Source organism: Bos mutus, chromosome 4 (assembly GCF_027580195.1).
Source record: "Bos mutus isolate GX-2022 chromosome 4, NWIPB_WYAK_1.1, whole genome shotgun sequence".
NCBI lineage: Eukaryota > Metazoa > Chordata > Mammalia > Artiodactyla > Bovidae > Bos > Bos mutus.
In genome coordinates, this window is record NC_091620.1 from 26,291,065 (window position 1) to 26,311,053 (window position 19,989).

The 19,989-nt window shown below is 56.1% G+C and overlaps 4 protein-coding genes and 1 pseudogene across 5 annotated transcripts in view; 2 read left to right on the forward strand and 3 right to left on the reverse strand.

Annotated features, from left to right (window-relative positions):
• KCP (kielin cysteine rich BMP regulator) overlaps positions 1–4,737 on the forward strand; it is a 29,655-nt gene extending 24,918 nt beyond the window's left edge. The window contains exons 34-42 of one of the 2 annotated variants that reach the window (XM_070369257.1): positions 520–608; positions 907–1,009; positions 1,107–1,249; positions 1,505–1,677; positions 1,761–1,872; positions 1,964–2,065; positions 3,273–3,437; positions 3,865–4,171; positions 4,316–4,737. In XM_070369257.1, the coding sequence (XP_070225358.1) occupies positions 520–608; positions 907–1,009; positions 1,107–1,249; positions 1,505–1,677; positions 1,761–1,872; positions 1,964–2,065; positions 3,273–3,437; positions 3,865–4,171; positions 4,316–4,584 (1,463 nt within the window). In that variant the 3' untranslated portion in view covers positions 4,585–4,737. Of the gene's footprint in view, positions 1–519; positions 609–906; positions 1,010–1,106; positions 1,250–1,504; positions 1,678–1,760; positions 1,873–1,963; positions 2,066–3,272; positions 3,438–3,864; positions 4,172–4,315 lie in introns of those variants that run through there. The other variant, XM_070369258.1, reaches the window with a different exon arrangement.
• A 2,113-nt stretch (positions 4,738–6,850) lies between these two features.
• On the reverse strand, positions 6,851–7,254 carry LOC102272981 (2-iminobutanoate/2-iminopropanoate deaminase pseudogene; annotated as a pseudogene).
• Positions 7,255–10,653: 3,399 nt separating this feature from the next.
• LOC138987602 (uncharacterized) lies at positions 10,654–15,145 on the forward strand. Its single transcript, XM_070369262.1, has 2 exons — positions 10,654–14,086; positions 14,170–15,145. The coding sequence occupies exons 1-2, from the start codon at positions 13,257–13,259 to the stop codon at positions 14,285–14,287; spliced, it is 948 nt and encodes a 315-aa protein (XP_070225363.1). The 5' UTR covers positions 10,654–13,256; the 3' UTR covers positions 14,288–15,145.
• Positions 14,394–16,942, reverse strand: SPMIP1 (sperm microtubule inner protein 1). The gene is made up of 2 exons (XM_014481296.2): positions 16,119–16,942; positions 14,394–14,578 (listed from the first exon to the last, which is right to left on the reverse strand). The coding sequence occupies exons 1-2, from the start codon at positions 16,537–16,539 to the stop codon at positions 14,469–14,471; spliced, it is 531 nt and encodes a 176-aa protein (XP_014336782.2). The 5' UTR covers positions 16,540–16,942; the 3' UTR covers positions 14,394–14,468.
• A 209-nt stretch (positions 16,943–17,151) lies between these two features.
• ATP6V1F (ATPase H+ transporting V1 subunit F) lies at positions 17,152–19,808 on the reverse strand. Its single transcript, XM_005905258.3, has 2 exons — positions 19,577–19,808; positions 17,152–17,532 (listed from the first exon to the last, which is right to left on the reverse strand). The coding sequence occupies exons 1-2, from the start codon at positions 19,732–19,734 to the stop codon at positions 17,331–17,333; spliced, it is 360 nt and encodes a 119-aa protein (XP_005905320.1). The 5' UTR covers positions 19,735–19,808; the 3' UTR covers positions 17,152–17,330.
• Between the last annotated feature and the right edge of the window lie 181 nt (positions 19,809–19,989).

The following is a 19,989-nucleotide window of genomic DNA, read 5'->3' on the forward strand; positions in this document are numbered from 1 at the left end:
GCCCAGTTTTGCTCTGCATCCTCAGGACATGAGCCGGGAGGGAGATAGGAGGCGTGGTCTATGGGCCAAGTGGGCAACCTGGGGTGTGCACTCCGAATGCAGGCTTTGTTCTTTTATAGAAACGGAGGGCTGTTTGTTAGAGGAGGGACCCGTGACGTGGAGGGAGGCAGGGAATGGAGCCTGGATTCTCCAGGGCCGGCCAGAGGCTTGTCAGGGGGCTCAGGGACCCCAGGCCCACTTAGCAGGGCATCGCACTGCTGAGCTGGCAGTCAGACCAGAGAAAGTCCCAGCCTCTGGCTCTTTCAGTATCCTGGACGCTCTGGATATCCTGGGCGCTGGCGTAAGGTCTGCCATTTAGTTGGCCATGGTGCTGCTGGTTGAAGAAATTAACACCCTGAGGGTACTAATTGGATGGGGTGGGCACCGTCCTGCCCTGGGCCTTCAGGGTGAGCTGAAGAAATGGTGAGCTCATGCAGCCAGAATGACAGTGCTTCCCCGTCCCCATTTCTTTGTCCTCAGACTGTGTGGTGGAGGCTGCGGGCCGGACAGCGGCGGATGGAGAGAGCTGGAGGGACCCTAGCAACGCCTGTGTCACGTGCACCTGCCGTGTGAGCTGGGGGAAGGGGGTGGGGGGTGGAGAACCTTACAGGCAAAAGTGAAGGGCCTCAGGACACTGGACCAGAGAACATGGGGTCTTCAAGGTAATTCGAAAAAGGCGCCCCCTCTGGGTGAGAGGGCAGAGGTACCCCTGTGTGAGGGCAAGCAGCTGAAGGTGATTTCACCCCCTACCTGAAGTGGGTGCCCTTATAGGAAAAGGGTTGCTTGCCCAGTCCCTGATGCAGAAGTGTGAGGTCAGGGACTCCAAACCCTACCGGAAGTCCCTAGAGCAATGACGTTTGTCCTCAGCGGGGCCATGTGGAGTGCCGCCTGGAGGAGTGCCAGGCGCTCACCTGCCCTCGCGGCTGGGCGAAGGTGCGGGAGGCTGGCAGGTGCTGTGAGAGGTGCCAAGGTGCGGGCCAGGGCCATGGGGCTGGGGGTCGGGGGCGCGGAGCGAGACCCAACGTGAGGGACGGGCATCTGACTCTCGCCACTTCCCGTCCCCTCAGCCCCTGCCCCGTCGTGCGCGCACCAGGGCCGGCAGGTGGCCTCCGGGGAGCGCTGGGACGTGGACGCCTGCACCAACTGCTCCTGCATGGCAGGCACCGTGCGCTGCCAGAGCCAGCGCTGCCCGCCGCTCTCCTGTGGGCCCGTGAGTGCCAGGGTCTGGGGCGGTGGGATGGGTGAGCACGTGGCGCGGCCCACCTGGAGCACCGGGGAAGTAGGAGACCGGGCTCGCCCGGGTCGTGCAGTGTCTGACATGGCCACGAGGTGGCGTCCTGACCTCCGCCAGCAGGAGCTCGGGAGCCAGGGAGCCTCCCCGGAGATGCTCGGTCCTCCGGGGAGGCTCAGCGCGGGGCCCGGCCGGGAGCGCGGCGTGTCTGACCGTGTGCGGGGCGGAGGCCAGGACGAGGCCCCCGCCCTGAGTCCCGGCAGCTGCTGTCCTCGCTGCCTGCCCCGGCCCGCTTCCTGCATGGCCTTCGGAGACCCTCATTACCGCACCTTCGACGGCCGCCTGCTGCACTTCCAGGGCAGCTGTAGCTACGTGCTGGCCAAGGACTGCCGTGGCGGGGACTTCAGGTGCGCCGCTCCCTCTGCCTTTCTCCCTGCCCGCCTCCCACACCCGGCCCTGCTGACCCCTGCACCCTGCCTCCCACCTGCAGCGTGCACGTGACCAACGATGACCGGGGCCGGAGCGGCGTGTCCTGGACCCAGGAAGTGGCTGTGCTGCTGGGAGACGTGGCCGTGCGGCTGCTGCAGGACAGGGCGGTCACGGTCAGTAGAGCCAAGGATCCGGGGGCCGGTCGGTCAGCGCTGTCCCCTTCTCTGTCCCGACCTCGGTCCTCCTCCCACGTCCCTTCTCCAGGTGGACGGGCGCCCTGTGGCCTTGCCCTTCCTGCAGGAACCGCTGTTCTATGTAGAGCTTCGGGGACGCACGGTGGTGCTGCACTCCCAGCCAGGGCTCCAGGTGCGGCCGGGGCCAGTGCGGGGCAGGGGGCGCCTGTTCTGTAGGAGGGGTAATACCAACTACCTGCCAGGCCATGGGGCCAAGGAGCTGAGAGAGTTCTGCGGGATTCTAGGGGGAAGAGGAATCAGGGCTAGAGAACTCCAGGTGTGATGAAAGGAGTTCTGAGCCTGGTTTCCAGCCACCGATGTGCTGGGGCTCTTAGGCCATTACCTTAAGCCAGTCCTCTGAGTGAGTGAGTGAAGTTGCTCAGTCGTGTCGGACTCTTTGTGATCCCATGGACTGTAGCCTACCAGGCTCCTCCATCCGTGGAATTTTCCAGGCAAGAATACTGGAATGGGTTGCCATTTCCTTCTCTAGGGGATCTTCCCTACCCAGGGATCGAACCCAGGTCTCCCACATTGCAGACAGACACTTTACCAACTGAGCCACCAGGGAAGCCAGTCCTCTGGGCTTCAGCTTTCCCATCCCTCAAGTGGGGGAAGCGGGGGGCAATGTCAACTACCCTGTCCTAGATGGTTTCAGAGATTCCAGTTCCCATGTCAAAAAGTAATTCACTCCCTTGCCTCCAGCCACAAGCACATTTGTAAGTATACAAAATATGGCTTATCTACACTTAGGATGGGGCTTCCCAGTTGACACTAGTGGTAAAGAACGTGCCCGCCAATGCAGGAAACCTAAAAGGCGCAGGTTTGATCCCTGAGTTGGGAAGATCTCCTGGAGGAGGGTATAGCAACCCACTCCAGTATTCTTGCCTAGAAAATCCCATGGACAGAGGAGCCTGGTGGGCTATAGTCCATGGGGGTCACACAAAGTCAGACATGACTGAAGCAACTTAGCACACACGAAAACTTAGGATACAGACTCTATTTGTGCTTTGTCCTCTGTAAGGCCTGAATGCCCGTGAGGGAGTGAATCTCTGGAAGTGGGTTGCATTTCACGGGGAAGCCTAGCTCAGGGATGATGACGGGAGAAGGTGCCCTCCTGAGGGAGCTGTGTTCACCTCTTCACGTCTTCTGTGTTTGCCCAGGGCTGACACCGCAGGTGTCTTCCTGGCCTTGGCCAGAGCAAGCCTCCCTTTCCTGAGGCACTCCACCTGTCCTTTCTCCTCCCCTCCTGCAGGGGGCATGCTGACACACCACAGAGACGGGCCCTGGGCTTCCTGGGGCCCCTGGCTTTCCTGCTCTCCAGTCCCCACCTCTCTGCACAGGTGCTGTGGGATGGGCGGTCCCAGGTGGAGGTGAGAGTGCCTGGCTCCTACCGGGGCCACATGTGTGGGCTCTGCGGCAACTTCAATGGCTTTGCCCAGGATGACCTGCGGGACCCTGAGGAACTGCTCCGGTCCACTGAGGCTGCATTTGGGAATAGCTGGCAGGTGAGTTGCACAGAAGTGAGAGGTTGGGGGAGGCACAGTTGAGCCTGAGTCTCAGAGCAGCCCTCTGGTAAGGAAAGGAGGGGTTGGGCTTTGGGGCTTTCAGGAAGGTTTGGGGTCTTCTTGCCTGTTACAGTGCTGGGGTGGGGGGGGCGCCTGTTGGAAGGGATCTCATCAACTGAATCCCCAAGGCCTGCTTCATCACTCACTGACTCTAAGTCTCGGACAAGACACTTAACTGCTCTGGGCCTTGATTTGACAATCTGTAAAAAGGGGGAAAGGAAAAGTAGCTGATGCTTTCTTTGCTGTTCTTGTAAGGAAGTTTTTGAGACTACAACAAAACATTTGGTGCAAAGCTCTTGGAAGAACATAGCACACAAAGGTCAGCTGCCAGGCCGCTGACCTGATCAAGGCCGCCTTCCCCTTCTAGGTCCCAGAGGGCCCAGGACCTGGTCGGCCCTGTTCCAAGGGCCGTGAGGTGGATCCATGCCGGGCAGCAGGGTACCGTGCCAGGCGTGAGGCCAACGCCCGGTGTGCGGTGCTGAAGTCCGCCCCGTTCAGCCGCTGCCATGCTGTGGTGCCACCAGACCCCTTCTTTGCCGCCTGCGTGTATGACCTCTGTGCTTGCGGGCCCGGTTCCTCCTCTGACGCCTGCCTCTGTGACGCCCTGGAAGCCTATGCTAGCCACTGTCGCCAGGCAGGGGTGACACCAGCCTGGCGGGGCCCCACACTCTGCGGTGAGGGAGTAGTGCCCAGTGCAAGCTGGGGAGAGGGTGACACGGAGGGCTCAAGTCTGGACAGGAAAGGTTCAGGGAGGGTTACGGGGTTGGGTGGGGAGCCTGGGGACTGGATGGTGATTCCTCCTTCCACTCTGCCCGCAGCGGTGGGCTGTCCCCTGGACCGCGGCTTCGTGTTTGATGAGTGTGGCCCACCCTGTCCCCGCACCTGCTTCAACAAGCACGTCCCCCGGGGGGAGCTGGCAGCCCACTGCGTGCGGCCCTGCATCCCCGGCTGCCAGTGCCCAGCGGGCCTGGTGGAGCACGAGGCCCACTGTATCTCACCCGAGGCCTGCCCCTCTGTCCTGCTCACTGGGGACCAGCTGCCCAGCACTCTGCGCAACCCCAGCCAGGAGCTTCAGGGGCCAACCTGAGCCCGGACGACACTGACCAGGACTCATCCGGACATGAAGTCTCCTTTTGGCGAGCACCTCCCGCCCGACCTGGGTGCTGGGAGCCTGGGCGTGGCTCCCACAAAGACCCCAGCTGTGTTGCATCGGAAACAGTAAACTCAGGGTCCACCCTAAGGTTTCCTTGTGTGTATTTGTGCTTCCTCCTGGTGCTGGGGTGGTGGGGGAGCTGTTTGCAATGTGGGTTCCAGAGGTCAGTGTCCAAGAATTGGGGTGGTGGCAGCTGTGGGGACTCAGACCCAGACCGTACACACTCCCTGAGCCTGCATCCCTGGGCTGCCCTGCCTGCCACACCCTGGGCTGCCTGGGAAACCCTGCCGTGGGCAGGAGGAGGACCCAGGAGTCCCATCCCAACCCTGTGCTTACATGTCGTAGGCACAGCCTGTGGCCCCTCTGCGGGGGCTTCTGTGGATCCTTGTGCAATTGTGCAGGGGCTGAGGAGCCCGGAGAAGGGACTCAGTCCCCACATCGCATCCCCTTTCCTCGTGGTTTTGGGGATATTGAGAGCTCAGGCACCCTGTGGGCCACTCTAAGATCTGGTGACACAGGGACCCCGCGCCTGGGGTGAGGAACGGGAAAACAGTATGTATGTGATGACATGCAGACCCATGAGGGACTACACACACAGACCCTCAGAAGCCCAGATAAATCCACGCACGCACCCCGTGTGTGTTCGCAGCTACACCCACCCCTGATGGACATGTGGGAAGGGGACATGCGTGCAACTTTCAAAGACATCCTTATAGGGAAAAGAACTTGGGAGTCTGAAATTGAAAAAAAAAAAGTCTTTTTTGACAAGAAAAGTCTCTTTTCGAAGAGAACTCTTAATTCTCTCTGCCACCTATCAGCTGTGTGATCTTGGTGTTTTAGGGATCTTAGCTAAACAATTGGGGTTGGGGGACTCAGTTCTCTTGGTGGGGCCCCCAGTATTCCAACAGGGTTGAAGGGAGAGCCAGCTGAACTGAGACCCCGTGCCTGCTTGTTCAGCCCGCTTCTGCTAGGGCCCCTTTCAGGGAGCTGTTCCAAGACTCAGGCAGGCCAGGATACTCCTGACAGCAGGGGAAGATGACAGACCGTCTCATATGCCCTTTCTCCCCCCTTGTCGTAACTTACGCAGTGTCCTCACCCATTTATCCCCTGTGTTGCGGGGAATAAACAGAATGACCACGGATGGTTTGGAGCAAGCACTAGGGAAGTGCGTTACAGTTCACACTTGGGACCACATTTTCCTGGAGCCTGTTTCTTGGGCTGTGTCTCCAGATGAGGGAGACAGTGCCCTGTGTTAGTTAGGGCAGCTTACTCTCTGGGGCCTGATCTTCTTATCTGTGGAATGGGGATGAAGATGATTCCAGTTGCTTCATAGAGTTGCTTCAAGAAAGGATCACACGTCCACAGCAGCATCTTGTGTCCTGGCATGCAGTAAGCTGTTGGGAGCTGCTGCCTGTCTGGGCATGTTGTTGTTCAGTCGCTAAGTCGTGTCTGACTCTTTGCGACCCCATGGACCACAGTACACAAGGCTTCCCTATCCTTCCCCATCTCCCAGAGTTTGCTCAAACTTATGTCCATTGAGTTGGTGATGCCATCCAACCGTCTCATCTTCTGTTGTCTCCTTCTCCTCCTGCCTTCAATCTTTCCCAACATCAGGGTCTTTACCAATGAGTTGGCTCTCCGCATCAGGTGGCCAAAGTATTGGGTATATATCACATCTATAATGCAGTTGCAAGCTTCATATATACAATTTTTATTTTTTTAAATCTACAAGCTACTTTATTTCCATTAGAAAAATATTATCTCTATAAAATTTGGTCCAGTTTCTTCTCCTTTACCTCTACCATTCAAACTTTAATTTTACTCAAGTAAAAGCAGAATCACATATTTGACATAACAAAATACTTCACATCATTAAATTAAGAGTTTAATTGAATTAGGTGTGCTGATTCTTGTTCCGCGGGAATAGTAACTCATCTTTCCTGCATGTTATTTCCTTCTACTTTTATTTTTCTGAGTTAAGTAAGGTATGTCTGTTTTCCCACACAATACAAGTGTTATAGAAGTGTAATTTATAATATTGGTAACTAGACTCATCATTAATCTTCAATTCATGTTCAGCTCCCCTTATTATATGGTATTTTCATAGTATTTCAACCTTACACTTTCCAGCAAACATTAAGCTATTAGTTAAAAAATATTATTAAAATTCCAGACTAAAGAACACTGGGCCCACTTAGAGTCATGCTATTGTGAGAGGTCCTTGCACAGCTATTGCTTTAATCTCAACACAGTCTCCTTTGGGCAAAGCAGCAACCTGGTAAGCAGCTCAAGCAGGAAAGCTACTCTGGAAATATTGTTTGTAGATGTCATTGACAGTATTGAAGTCATTTATGTCAGCCAGAAAAACAGTTGTTTTTACCACATTTGTGAAGTTGCAGCTTGCTGCTTTCAGAATTTCACCCATGTTTGTAAGAGCCTGTTTAGTCTCTTCTGCCACCCCTCCTGGCACAAGTTGTCCACTTGCAGGGTCCATGCCTAGGTGTCCTGAAATGTAAATGGTCCTGTCGACTAACACAGCCTGTGGGGACCAATGGCCACTGGGGCTTTCGCTGTGCTGATCACCCTTCTGATCAAAGATGACATGGCTAACCTTTTCCCTTGCTGCCCCTCGGAGACAACTATCCAGTATATGACTTACTCATGCCTCTCGGGACTCCATATATATAGTTGACATTTGAACAACATGAGTTTGAACTACACAGATGCACTGATACTCACAGTTTTTTTCAGTGGTAAATACTACAGTACTCCACCATCCCCGATAGGTTGAATCCTCAGATATAGAGGGCGGATTGTAAGTTATATATGGATTTTTGACTGCAGTAAGGGTCGGGGCCGCTAACCCCTGTGTTGTTTAAGCATCAACTGTATACACAAAGCAGATGTTCACGCGGGGCTGCAAACGAGCACCCACACACACCTCTCTCTGTCAGAGTCACAGTCCTCACCCCACACTGCCACCCACGTGGCCAAGAAACCTGGATCCAAGTCAGGCCAGCGTCTCTATGAGACTTGGCTGAGGCCCAGGCCTGGCTCAGATGTCAGGGCCCTGCATTACTGAGCTCAGGAGCCTTTGTCTCCTTCTTCCCCCTGTCCCCAGCTCCTGGTCCTTCTCTTCTCCAGGAGCAGCAGGGAGTAGGGTGGGGGACACCCTCCTAGGCCCCCAATTCCATGGAGCAGGCAGCCACCCTGGGGAACCTAGGGCTCCCTTGTAGCCCCAGGCAGGCCTTGGCCCTGTACCAGCACCTCTTCCGGTGCCCTGCAGGCCTAGACCAGCTCCAGGCTGCCCTGCGGCAGGTGAGGGCCACAGGGCACCATCTCTGAGAGGGCAGGTCTCCATGGGGTCTGATTCCACCTTGCCTTCCCAGGTGCAAGAGGGCCGAGCCTGCCCCTCGGTCCTGGAACTGCCCACCGTGCTGCTGCAGATGGAGCGGAGCCGGCGGGCCCAGGAGCAGGTAGGGGCTGACCAGCCAGGGGGTGAGGCAGAGGGCGGGGCGAGTGCCCCCTCACGTCCCGGCATCCCGCCTTCCTGCAGCTCCTGTGGGATTTGGAGTTGCTGACTGGGGCAGGGCTGGGCCTCTTCTGGCCACCCTGGGCCCAGTTCTGTGGTCTGAGGGCCCAGGTCCAGCATGCACAGAACCAGCACAGCAAGCCCCACAGCAAGACCAATGACAACTCTGAGCGGCTGTCAAGTGGGGTGAGCTGGGGCTCAGCTGAGAGCTGGGGGGGGTCAGTGAGACACTGGGGCACTTGTAGTGGTAGAGAAGTGGGAGGAACATAGGCTTTGGGTTCAAATCTCTGCTCTGATGCTTCCTGTGGACCGGAAGCCTGTTTCCTTCCTCAGCTACAGGATGGGGAAGATAAGAGCTCTTTTCAGAGGGCTGCTGGGAGGCCCATGAACTCATCTGTGTAGAGGTTTAGCACCCTGCTGGACATACAGGACCATTCCAGCCTGTTACTGTTCCGTAATGAACTGTCCTAGCCCAATCAACTGCATGGTGACTCCATGCCTTTAGCCATGGCTGCAGTGAGAGATGGAGAAGGCAATGGCACCCCACTCCAGTACTCTTGCCTGGAAAATCCCATGGATGGAGAAGTCTAGTGGGCTGCAGTCCATGGGGTCGCTAAGAGTCGGACATGACTGAGCGACTTCCCTTTTACTTTTCACTTTTATGCATTAGAGAAGGAAATGGCAACCCACTCCAGTGTCCTTGCCTGGAGAATCCCAGGGACAGCGGAGCCTGGTGGGCTGCCGTCTCTGGGGTCGCACAGAGTCGGACACGACTGAGCAACTTAGCAGCAGCAGCAGCAACAGCAATGAGAGAGGAAAGCAGGGCTGATGGGGCCCAGAGACAGAGGTGCTGCTGCCCAGGTGCCCCTGAGATGGGACTCCGAGTAGCCCCAGCCCCGGGTCCCTCCCTCCAGGGCTGGTGGCCCTCCCCCTGGCCCGCCACCCCGGGAAGGATGGTGCTGTGGTGACTGGAACCAGGATGTGCCTCCCAGTCCTGGCTCGGCACCCCGCTGCCTGAGGCCCTTTGGGCAGGTTAGTAGCTGTAGCAGGAGTAGGTGTTAGTCATGACTACTGGGGAAGCGTCCAGCAACCATTTTTGGCCAGGGCTACAGTCTCATCTGAAGGTTGGAGTGGGTAGGAGGGATCCGTCTCCAAGCTCCTTGACTTGGAGGGAAAGGGGAGGGGTCACACAAGGGCACAGAAGCCAGGAGATGGATCCCTGGGGGCTGTTTTAGAGGCTCCCTACCACACTGGGGGATGATGCCATGTGGGCTGGGGCACCCCCCAGTCCTTCCAGAATTCCAGGCTGTGCCCACTGCCCCAGACTGAAGACTCCCTGAGCCAGAACCATCAGCTCCTGGAGGGGTAAGTCTCCATGGAATTCCGTCCACTCCATGTTGCCACACAAAGTGACCAAACCCAGGACCCTTTGCCCTGTCGCCCTCCAGAACCCTGCCCCTCCTCATGCCCCTAACTCCTCCTGGGGCTTTTACTCAGTTGAACCCACGTGGTTGCCCCACAGTCCCTGGAAAGGATAACCTCAAGTTACAGCTCCCGGCATCCAGTGCTGGGTGCAGACGAGGGGGAGGGGAGGCTGCCATGGACTGAGTTTGGATGATGGGGTGGGAAGACTCCTGCAGCCTGCTGTGGGTGGGGAGTCCTACACCCCCCCCCCAACCCCCCACGTAGCAGAACCAGAAGCAAGAGGTGCCTGAGGCAGTCCTTGCACTCCTGCAGGGGGCGGGCAGCGGACCCACCATCAGCCGCGGATCTGAGGGAAGCCAGCCTGGATGCAGACCCAAGGCAGGAGAGCCCTGGCTTGCCTGAGGAAGGGCCCACATCTGGTACTTTGACAGGAGGGGTTGGCAGCCAGGAGAACAGAAGCCCCTGGGTTAAATTCAGTGACATGGATGCTGAGCTTAGATTGGGGCAAGCTGGAAAGCCATCACCCCAAGTCCCAGGATTCTGGTTCATCCTCACTGATTCTTCCTTTCATACCTTTTTGTGGGGCTTCCGGGGCAACCAGGGACAAAAAGTAGGTTTTCTGTTTTAAAAAATAATTTGATTTATGTATGTATGTTTGGCTGTGCTGGGTCTTCATTGCTGCACAGGCTTTTCTCTAGTTGCAGCAAGCAGAGGTTACTCTCAGCTGAGGTTCAGGCTTCTCATTGCAGAGGCTTCTCTTGTTTCAGAGCACAGGCTTCAGGGGTTGCGGCACTTGGGCTCCGTACTTGCTGCTCCCAGGCCCTAGAGCACAGGCTCAATAGTGGTGGCGCACAGGCTTGGTTGCTCCACCACCTGTGCAGTCTTCCCAGCTCAGGGATTGAACCCGCGGCTCCTGCCTTGGCAAGAGGATTCTTTACCACTGAGCCACCTGGGAAGCCCCAGGTTTTCTTTTCTATGCCAACTCCACCTGATTGGTGCCAGCCATCTCAGGCCCTGTGTCCAGGATGATCCTGAAGCTAAGCTGGGGCTCAGAGGAGAGAGTGCTGGGAATGGCTGTCTGTCCTCCCTGTCCTCCAGCGGGGACAGAACAAAATGGCAGCTCCAAGCTGCCACCCTCATGCCAGGCACTGGGGAGATACAGGGCACAAAACAGACTTGGCTAGTCACTTGTCCTCATCTCTGAGGAGATCACAGCCTAGTGAGAGAGTGTGACAATAAGCAGGTGATTAGAATTCATCAGGATGGATGCTGTGAGCCCTGGGTCTGTTCATTTAAATGAAACAGGCTCTCAAATGATTGGTTAAATAATAAGCCTAGCAAAGTCACAAGCTTTTTAATTGTGACATCGTGTATGGGCAAAAGAAGGAAAGTACAAATGATTATTTTCTGATTGACAGAAATTTTACAAGTATATTATCTCTTGGGACTACATCGGCGGAAGATATCTATTACATCATTATAACCAGTGAAATAAATGATCCAGTAAGACAACGGATCAGAATTACAGAGGGACGGGGTTGGAGGTTATTTTCACAGTTCATGGCAATAATTTCTGAAGGCTTGGGACTCTTACCAGATGTCTTTGTTCAAAACTCTTCCAAAGACAGATTTGTTTTCACAGAGAACATTCCCATTTGGTTACTGTTATGAATATTCACACATTCATGTTGCATAAAGATGGCATTTCTTGTGAGAGTTCTCAATTTAAGACCTTATGAAATCAGATTCTTTTAAGTGGTTTTATGAATGCAAAACGATGCTCCTTCCTTCACAGCTGCAAAGGAGCAGCAACATTTCATCTCTTTTTTTAGATTCCTTTTGTTAATTATAAAGACTTGCAGTTTTTAGACTAGCCTCTGGCCTAAAATTCCACTTCTTGAATTTCATTTGATTTTGCCTTCCAGAAACCAAGAAAGAGCTAAAGAGGATTATCCTTAACAATAGAAAAGTCAGGCACCTATTGTGGGGCTGGACAGGACTTTGTGTCTTTGACACAAGAACAAAGTAGGGGTGTCCTTAAGAGGGACTGGTAACCCTGGCAGGCTGTCCCTTCCTGCTCCTGGGCTGCCTCTGGCAGTTTTGAGGAAGACGGTGTGTAGGTTCCTCCAAGGTGGTCCTTGGCTGGGAGGGTGAGGAAGATGGGGTCAGCTGTTGGCAGGCAAACCTGACAAGCAGACACACAGCTGGCTGTGTAAATAAAGGTGGGATGGTGAGCTGCGAAGGCCGTGCAGTTCCAATGCCAGCCCTCAGGGTACCCTACCAACACCACTGGGTTCAGTCCCTTCACCTGCTGGGGACTCCCTGGGCTTCCTGGTTCCAGTTCAGGGGTGTGCGTGTGAGGGGCTGAGACATGAGCAGACATCTGTCTTTCTCCTTCAGGTTGCTTCCAAGAGCTGAACGCTACCACCAGCAGTAGCCCTGGAGAACCAGGAAACTCAGAGTTCAAGGTGAAAGGGTGAAGTTGCCTGGGCAAGACCCCTCTCAGATGGGGGATAGCAGAGGTGGGGTCTGCCTGGGAGGAGACTGCTGGGGTGGGAAGCCCACAGCCAGGTGGAAGAAGGGGCCGTCGTTAAAGCACCTTTTAAACTACATAACATGGGTTTGGGGCTTCCCAGGCTATATAGTCCAGGAGGTTGCAGAGTCAGACATGACTGAGTGACTAAGCACAGCACAGCACAACATGGGCTTTACAAATTCAGGAGTCAGGGCAGGGGCCTAATGGAAGTAAGGCCCACTGGGGCCCTGGGGCCTCCAGGCTCTGCTGGGGGAAGTGGCCCTGGAGGGAGGATTCCCTCACAAACCTGGGACAAAGTGTTCTTCCTTCCTAGGACCTGGCCCAGAAGCCAGAGGGGAGCCAAGCAGAGCCCATGCCCCAGAGGCCCCATCAACTATCATCCGGAAGCCTACAGGAGAAAAAGCTGGCTCAGGGAGCCCCAGGGCCCCCAGGCCTCCCCTCCCCAGGCCTGCCAGAACCCCAAGATCCCCTGGAGGGGCTGGGCTGGAGCTTGGGCCAGGAGAGAGCAGAACAGAAGAAACTGCTAAGGATTGAGATTCCTCACAATCAGAGAGAGGGGGACCCTCAGGGTCAGGGTAAGAGAGAGAAGACAAACCAGAATCCAAGCGGGGAGGCTACTCAGGCTCTGATGGAAGAGGTGTCTCAAGGTCAAAGGTGTGAGGGCCTCCAGGGTGAGCACAGAGGGGCGCCTCAAGGTCAAAGCGAAAGTCGCCTCAAATGCGGGAGAAAGGAGGCCCTCCCAGAGCCGAGGGCAGATTCTCCCCGGGGTTGGGAAGAGAAGATCCTCCAGTCTCCCGAGGGCAGAGACTGTATCCCACCTGCCTGGGAAGCGGCTCGGGGAGAGGGGCCCCGGGAGAAAAGCGGCTCCCCGGGGGACTTCCGCAGGTCCCTGGGGGAACGGATGGGGCAGCCTGGGGGAAGGGCGGGCCCAGGGCCCGGGGGAAGGACCACCCAGCTGATGCAGGTTAAGACCGACGGCCTGAGAGGAAACAGCGCACCGGCCCTGGGAGCGCAGGGGCCCCTCCGGGAAGGGTTGCGGGCTCCGCTTCCGCTCGCTGGGCCCCCGACCCGGCCACTGCTCCCAGGCCCAGGAGCGGTGATGCTATCGGCCCCATGCACTGGGGGCTCCGGGCAGCGGGAACGGCCCGCTGCTCTCCCAGGGCACCTGGGCCCGCTGAGCGATCCACACTCGCTTCAGGGCCCAGGAGGAAGCCCTGGCCCCGCGGAGCAGGAGCTGGGCGGCTCCACGGGGCTTCCGGGCGCCTTCGGGAGACCGAGGGGTGCTGCGGAGGCCCCCAGAACCTCGAAGACCGCCTGGCCCGAGCCCCTGAGCAGAGACCGGGCGTCGGCGAGCGTGAGCGCCGCGCAGCAGGCGTCGGCTCTGCAGCGGCTGCTGGAGCTGAACCGCGAGGCCAGGCGCCGGCGGCAGCGGGACCGCGAGCAGCAGCGGCTCCGGGTGCGCGGCCGGGCCAGGCGGGCGGGGCCCAGAGGGGCGGCCTCTGGGCCGCTGACAGTCGCCTCCTGCAGGTCCTGGAGCGCCTCCGCATCGCCAGGAACCGCCATTGCCGGGTGCACCCCTTGGAACCCCCACCGAGCCCAGCTCAGCTCCCACCACAGGCAAGACCCCTAGGAGAAGGCGGTGGGGCCACAACGACCCTGCAGGGGCGGGGGCCGGTGGCCAAGCTGGGCGCGACCTGGATCGCTTTGACTGGCCTCTATCCCGCACTTGCGATAACACCTGCGGAGTGGGCCGACCCTCCAGAGCACAGAGGGTGCTGCCCTCTGCTGGCCGCTTCGAGCCCGGGGGGCCGGGAGGCACCGGCGGGCGCTCAGCGTTCCGTCCCGCCTCAGGAGGACGCGGCAGGGCGACGACGCGCCGTGCGGGAACAGCTGGAGCAAACGCACCGGGAAAGGACCGGGCGGCTGCGAGCCCTCGGGGCCAGGTGAGGGGACGGGCGGGGAGGCTTGTGGAGTGGTGGCGGTCACTTTTTCCTGACATCTGGTATGAAAGTCCACTCTTCCCCAGGAACACCCAGAACTTCCAGCAGCTACTGTGGCCCCTCGGCGCCGCGGAACCTGACGAGCATCGCTCACCCTTCCGAGGCCCCTCCAAGTCTCTGATGAATCCTCAAGGAGATGATTAAAGAGATGGGGGGTTAAGGGAAAAGCAAGAAGGCAACCTGCAGGTCAGAGGGAGTTTCAGAAAGGCCCAGAACGCAGCCTCAGCGCCTGGGAGAGCCAGACACAGACACACATGCAGCTTCGCCCTACCAGGAGGTGTGTTATTTCTTTTTCCCTCCCCTAAGCCCTCTGCCCTGCTCGAGGTCAGAGGGCCAAATCCCGGGGATCCAGTAGCGAGAAGGTCCCATTCTTGCGGAAGAAAGATTCAATGCGGCACATCTTGCAGGAGACCAGTTCTTGCTTCAATGGGGGGCCTGGGAAAAGATGTCAGAGGCCAGGAGTGGCTTCCTGGGAAAAGAACCGGCAGAGCACAGGAGCCCTGCCTGCATAGCCCTAGGAGTCTGCCTGTGTTGTATCCACTTTGTAAGTGTGCAGAAATAAAAAGAAATGCTTCTGAGAAGCGGGAGTTACAGGGAAACAGGGAGCTGGCTGGCTGCCCACCCGGGTCAGCAGTGATGGCCAAATGCCAGTCAGCTGTGTGCCAGCACCTCCCCCAGCCTCAGAATCCTTCACAGAGGACGGTGGTGGGACTCCCAGCCGTGCTTGCTACAAGGACAGACAGAGCTGGACTTCTCTGGGGCAGACAGGGCTTCTTTCTACCTTCTGCTTTCATTTGGAAATTGTTCCTTTCCTCTCCCTTTAGGGAGAGGAAATCCTGGGGCAAATCCTTGGGCCCTGGGGGGATTTTTTGTTAAGGCCAAATTTCAACTGTTTATCCTCAATCATCCACCTTTTCTGTGCAGGAACTGGAGAAAACACCTGACTGAGTAGTCTCACTTGAAATTCATGACCACAGACAGCAAAGGAACTCTCATCAGGCAGCAAACCCATGACACTCCCTGGCATATTCTCTGTCCCACACCTTGACTCTTCAGCTCAAACTACACCACTGCCTTCGCTCCTGTCCCACCCAACTAACGACTATGAGTCAATCCAGATGGACAGCCTTCTTGCCAATACCATGTCCTTACATATCACTGTTCCCCCCAACCCCGCACCTTCTCCCTGCGTGATCCAGCCTCTGGAGCAACCTGGGTGAGCCCACCCACTCTCAAGGCTTTAAAGAGTACCTATATTCTGATAACCCCCAGAACTGTGCTCTGACCTCAGCTCTGACCTCACTCCAGAGGGCCACATCACCGACACCTCCAGCACAACATAGCAACGCTGACCTTCACACCCCCCAGCACTCTCCCTACCCCCAGTCTCCCTTGCTGTAGCTGCTTCAGTCAAACACCTGCGTGTTGGCATTACATTCTCTCCTGTCATTCAAACCACCAGTGAGTTCCATTGAGTCTTCCTCCAAACACATCGAGAATAGATTTCAGCTCAACTGCTAATCACTCTAGTCCAAGCCACCGTCATTTCTTGCCAGGATAACTCAACCATCTGCCAGTTTATTCTTACCCCCGAAAAGGCCACAACCTACAGAATAGTCAGGGTGATTTTTTTTTTTAAGTAAATCAGTATCATTCACCTGCTTAAAACTCGCTGTGGCTTCCCCTTAAACTTAGAATAAAACCCAACTCCTCCCCCTTGTCAGTTAGCTCACTCGGCCTTTAGGTCCTGAGGCCTTTCCTGACAATCCATCCCAAAGCGCCACACGCCCCTGCCTCCTCGCCCATCATGCCGTTTCATTCTGGAACTTGGCCCTCTCTTGCTCTTATGTTTCTCCACTAGAATGGACGCCCCCAAAAGGAGTGTCCATGTGTCTCGTATGTCTAGTGCCAAGAGTGCTGTGGCTCATGGCAGGTTTTCTGTGAGGTGGATAATTTCTGGGAGGTTGGGGCTCACCCAGCTGCCAGCCATATGTGAAGTTGGTGGTGATGGGGAAGAGGTAGCGTTTCTCTGGCATGTCCAGTTTTCGGGTGCTGAGGTAGCGGTAGCAGCCCTGGAAGTCGTGGGAGATGCCTTCGTATAGCAGGGCCCGGGTGGCAGGCGGGACTGGGTACATTTCTGACTGAATAGGAGCCTCCAGGGCGGGGCTGGAAGCCCTGGAAGGAACTGCTTTGGGGGCGGGCGGGGGTGAGAGTGGAGCTTTGGGGGGCAGGGTTGGCAGCTTGAGCGGCAGGCGGGCTGCAGCCTTGGCCTTGTGCTTGGCCTTCACCAGGGACCCGTACTTGTGGTGCCACTCGCAGCGCAACATCTTCTCCCTCAGGTATTCCTCCTTCCAGAAGTTCTGCCGCACCGTGTCCATGCTGAGTTGCCGAGACATGGCGGCAGAGGAAGGAGCAGGCGTGGGGTGCCTGCTGCCAAGGGGTGAGCACAGCAAGCAGACTCCCTCTGACAGCAGGTGGCTGCCCAGGGACAGTCACTTGGCAACCATGCCTCACCTCACACAGGGCCATGCCCTCAGCACGCTTCACCTGCCTTGCTTGCTGGGGCAGCCTCAGGCCAGGGCCCACTGGCTAAGGGCCTTGACCTGCAAACCTCTTGCCAGACTCAAACTAAGTATCTCTGGTTTCCAGGTTTGCTGTGGTTCCTGCTTCCATCCCTTGAGGTCCCGACCCCTCCCAGCCAATACAGACTCAAGCAGGGGCACCAGGGGTCTGAACGCAAGCCTGCTTCTGTTCCTCCTGCCAGAGCCGGTCGCCTTTAATTCAGAAGGCCGGGCTGGCACAATCTTCCTGGTCTAACTCTTCTAGGCCTGGGTCTTTGGCAAAACCTTTTCCAGCCTTGCCAATCAAATTCCCCCCCACAAAAGCCTCCTTCTACACATGTCGTTTCTAACACCCAGCCTCAGATTGGAGAGAAGCAAGAATGTTATTTTAATTTAACATCAACAATGACAGCACAGGAAAGAGGCAGTGGAGAGAAGACACTCAGGTTTCCTGTATCCCAACCAGCCTTAATTTTAATGGCAGAGCCCCAGCAACTGGAAGCACCCCAGCTCTGGTGCCTCTCAGTAGAATGGGAAGGGGCAGGGAATTGGAACTCAGAGGCTAAGATCTTAGAGAAGGGCTGATGGCAAGCCCAGGGAGAGGCCGCAAGGCGGAGGGGAGTCCTCTAGCGCAGGTCTTCAGCCGTGAACATGCCCCTGGCCCTGCGCAGGATGGAGTCCTTGGCAGCATCATACGGGTGCTCCTTGGACGGGATCTCCAGTACAGCCGGAATGGAGCGCTGGTGGGCGTCAAGGGCGTGCCGCACCATCTCTGCAATGTACTGGTTGATAAGGATGATGCCGATGTCATCCCGGTTTAGAAACTGCCTGGAGGGAGAAATGAGAAGGGAGTCGAGGGCGGCCCACTCCGAGTTGGTGGCCACAGATGGAATGGGCTTAATCCAGAGAGCGCAGTGGACAAGAGAAAAAGGTGCTACACTAAACTCTCCACTCTGTTTAGAGTCCATTTCATTCAAAAGCTAAGGGCATGGCTTCTACTCCACCCCCACCCCTGCCGCCTGGAAGACTCCCAAATGATCTGCTAATAAGATGAGGGTGCGTGCTGGTGCGTTCCTTATGCTGCCTTCAGGTAAGGATGGGCGAGGACAAGACTATATATATATATATGCCAGTCTCTTTGTATCTGCATAAAGAAAAAAGCAGAAAGATATGGAAAAAAAATACATGGTGAAGGAAGTAATGAAGTAGAAGAGGTGAGGGGTTGAGAGTGTGACTTCTCAATGTGTAGATCTTTTAAAGATTAATTTGTAAACTACATGAACATGTTAACTTTTCAAAAGGAAACAGATTAAATTTCTAAACACACAAAAAATTTTTTTGTACCACACTATGTGGCACATGGAATCTTAGTATCCCAAACAGAGATCGAATCCGTGCCCCCTACTGTGGAAGCATAGAGTCTTAACCACTGGACCGCCAGGGAAGTCCCCATAAAAATTTTTAAGGGGGGAAGGCATTGTTCGGACCACTCATGGTCTATGCTGATAAGGGCAGGGGGTGGATCAGAGGGGAAGTTTGGCCTGAGCCAGGAACAGAGCATAGGAAGAGGAAAATCAGCAATGAAGGAATCATACTTTCCACACAGAAGGAACCTGGCACTGGGCTCTTACTTTCTTGTGATCACCCACACATTCATTAATTTATTTACTCACTAAAAACTATTTACTATTAAAAAATAAAAGCTGTTTACAGAGTAGTTATTCTTTACCAGACACTAAGGCAGGTTAGATTTGATGATTTCAGAGGTCCCTTTTGGTTGGAAACTTGAAAAGATCTTGAAGTAAAATTTGTCCTTCTCTCATGACAACTTGAGTCACTTTACCAGACTGCTTAGAGATCAGCCTCCTGGGGCAGGGCTGATCATACCCCAGGCAAAAGGAACCAGTCTCAGCCAGCAGCTCAGGGCTGGGCTGTTTAGGGGAAAACAGGCAGGAGAGGTTTGTTCCTGGCACTTGGCATAGGGGCTCCAGAGAAGCGGTGTGGGAAAGAACAAAGGGCTGGCGCTCTCAACTCTAGTCACCAGGTCACCTCCTGGATTAAAGGACATGCCTGCACCCACAGCTTGAAACTACTGCTTTTAATCCGGGACAGGAAATGAAGCTTTGAAGCACAAGGTATCAGTAGAAGGTAGGACAGTCCTGATATTCTGTCCGCTGAGTTCAGGACAATGGGAAATTCCAAAGCAGACTGAGAGCTGAAGGAGCAGAGTGTGGCCCTGGCTTAAGAAAGGCAGAAAAGGTGAGACTGGGTTCAAATCTTTGCTCCATCTTTTTCCGAATTGTATGACTTTAGTGTGTGCCTTTAACCTCTCTGAACTTTAGTTTTCTTACCAGTAAATGGGAATAACCCCTATCTTACATGATGATTGTGAGCTTCTAAGGGAGATAAAACACTTGAAAGCCCGAGCCCACTGCCCAGGTGTTCACTGAGTGAGTGGTTCCTTTAGGAGTCAACTCAGAAGAGTCCAGCGCTTGCAATGACCGGGGCCTGCTCTACGGGTGAACCGGGAGCTGAGAGTGGCCCTTTCCAGGCCTGGGCACCCTGGAAGTTCAGCTCTGGCGGGACAGGTTGGACCAAAGGGCGGTGCCCGTCCTACATGAGCGGTTCCTCTTCTTTCCTGACACACGGTCATGTGAGGGGGGCCTTTGTGGACCCGATCTAGCCCTGGTCCCACCGAGCCCCGAAAGGGAACTTGGGCCGCAGTGGCCTCCTCTCCAACCGGTGGACCGACTTCTCCGACCCTCGAGGACGGGGTCTGACACTTCAGCCAGTGTCGCCCCCCGCCCCCTCCCCTCCCCGCGCTCCCACCAGGCAGCAGAGGGTCCAGTTCAGGCCTCGCGGGCTACCTTACCGGAAAGTGTCTTCGATCTCATTGATGGTAGTATCCTTCTCCACCACCAGGAAATTAGGGTGGCGGTTCTTGTTAAGCTCCCCTATGCCGCCCAGCAGGAAGCCAGTCACAGTGTCCTCGTCTCCGATCACCGCAATTAGCTTCCCCCTCCCCGCCATCCTCACAGACCACCCGAGATCCTCAGCGACCGCCGGGTGTCACCGAAGCCCCGCCTTCGCAGCGCACCGCCTTTTCGGCCGCACCCCCACGCTTTAGACATGCGCAGTTGTACCACTCCGCCTCCTGGGACATGCGCATTAGGAGCAAAAGCGCCTGACTCAGAATACGCCTGCGCCATAGTGGGAGCCCTGAACCCGGGGACTACGATTCCCAGAAGTCCGCGCGGCACAGTCGACTAGCGCAGGTAAGTTCGC

Coding starts and splice junctions, on each gene's coding strand:
- ATP6V1F (XM_005905258.3), bottom strand. CDS start 19,734: ATGGCGGGGAGGGGGAAGCTAATTGCGGTGATCGGAGACGAGGACACT. Junction 17,533..19,576: donor GAGATCGAAGACACTTTCCG/GTAAGGTAGCCC, acceptor TTCTCCCTCCAG/GCAGTTTCTAAACCGGGATG.
- SPMIP1 (XM_014481296.2), bottom strand. CDS start 16,539: ATGTCTCGGCAACTCAGCATGGACACGGTGCGGCAGAACTTCTGGAAG. Junction 14,579..16,118: donor CACATATGGCTGGCAGCTGG/GTGAGCCCCAAC, acceptor ATCTTTTCCCAG/GCCCCCCATTGAAGCAAGAA.
- LOC138987602 (XM_070369262.1), top strand. CDS start 13,257: ATGCACTGGGGGCTCCGGGCAGCGGGAACGGCCCGCTGCTCTCCCAGG. Junction 14,087..14,169: donor CTGCGAGCCCTCGGGGCCAG/GTGAGGGGACGG, acceptor ACTCTTCCCCAG/GAACACCCAGAACTTCCAGC.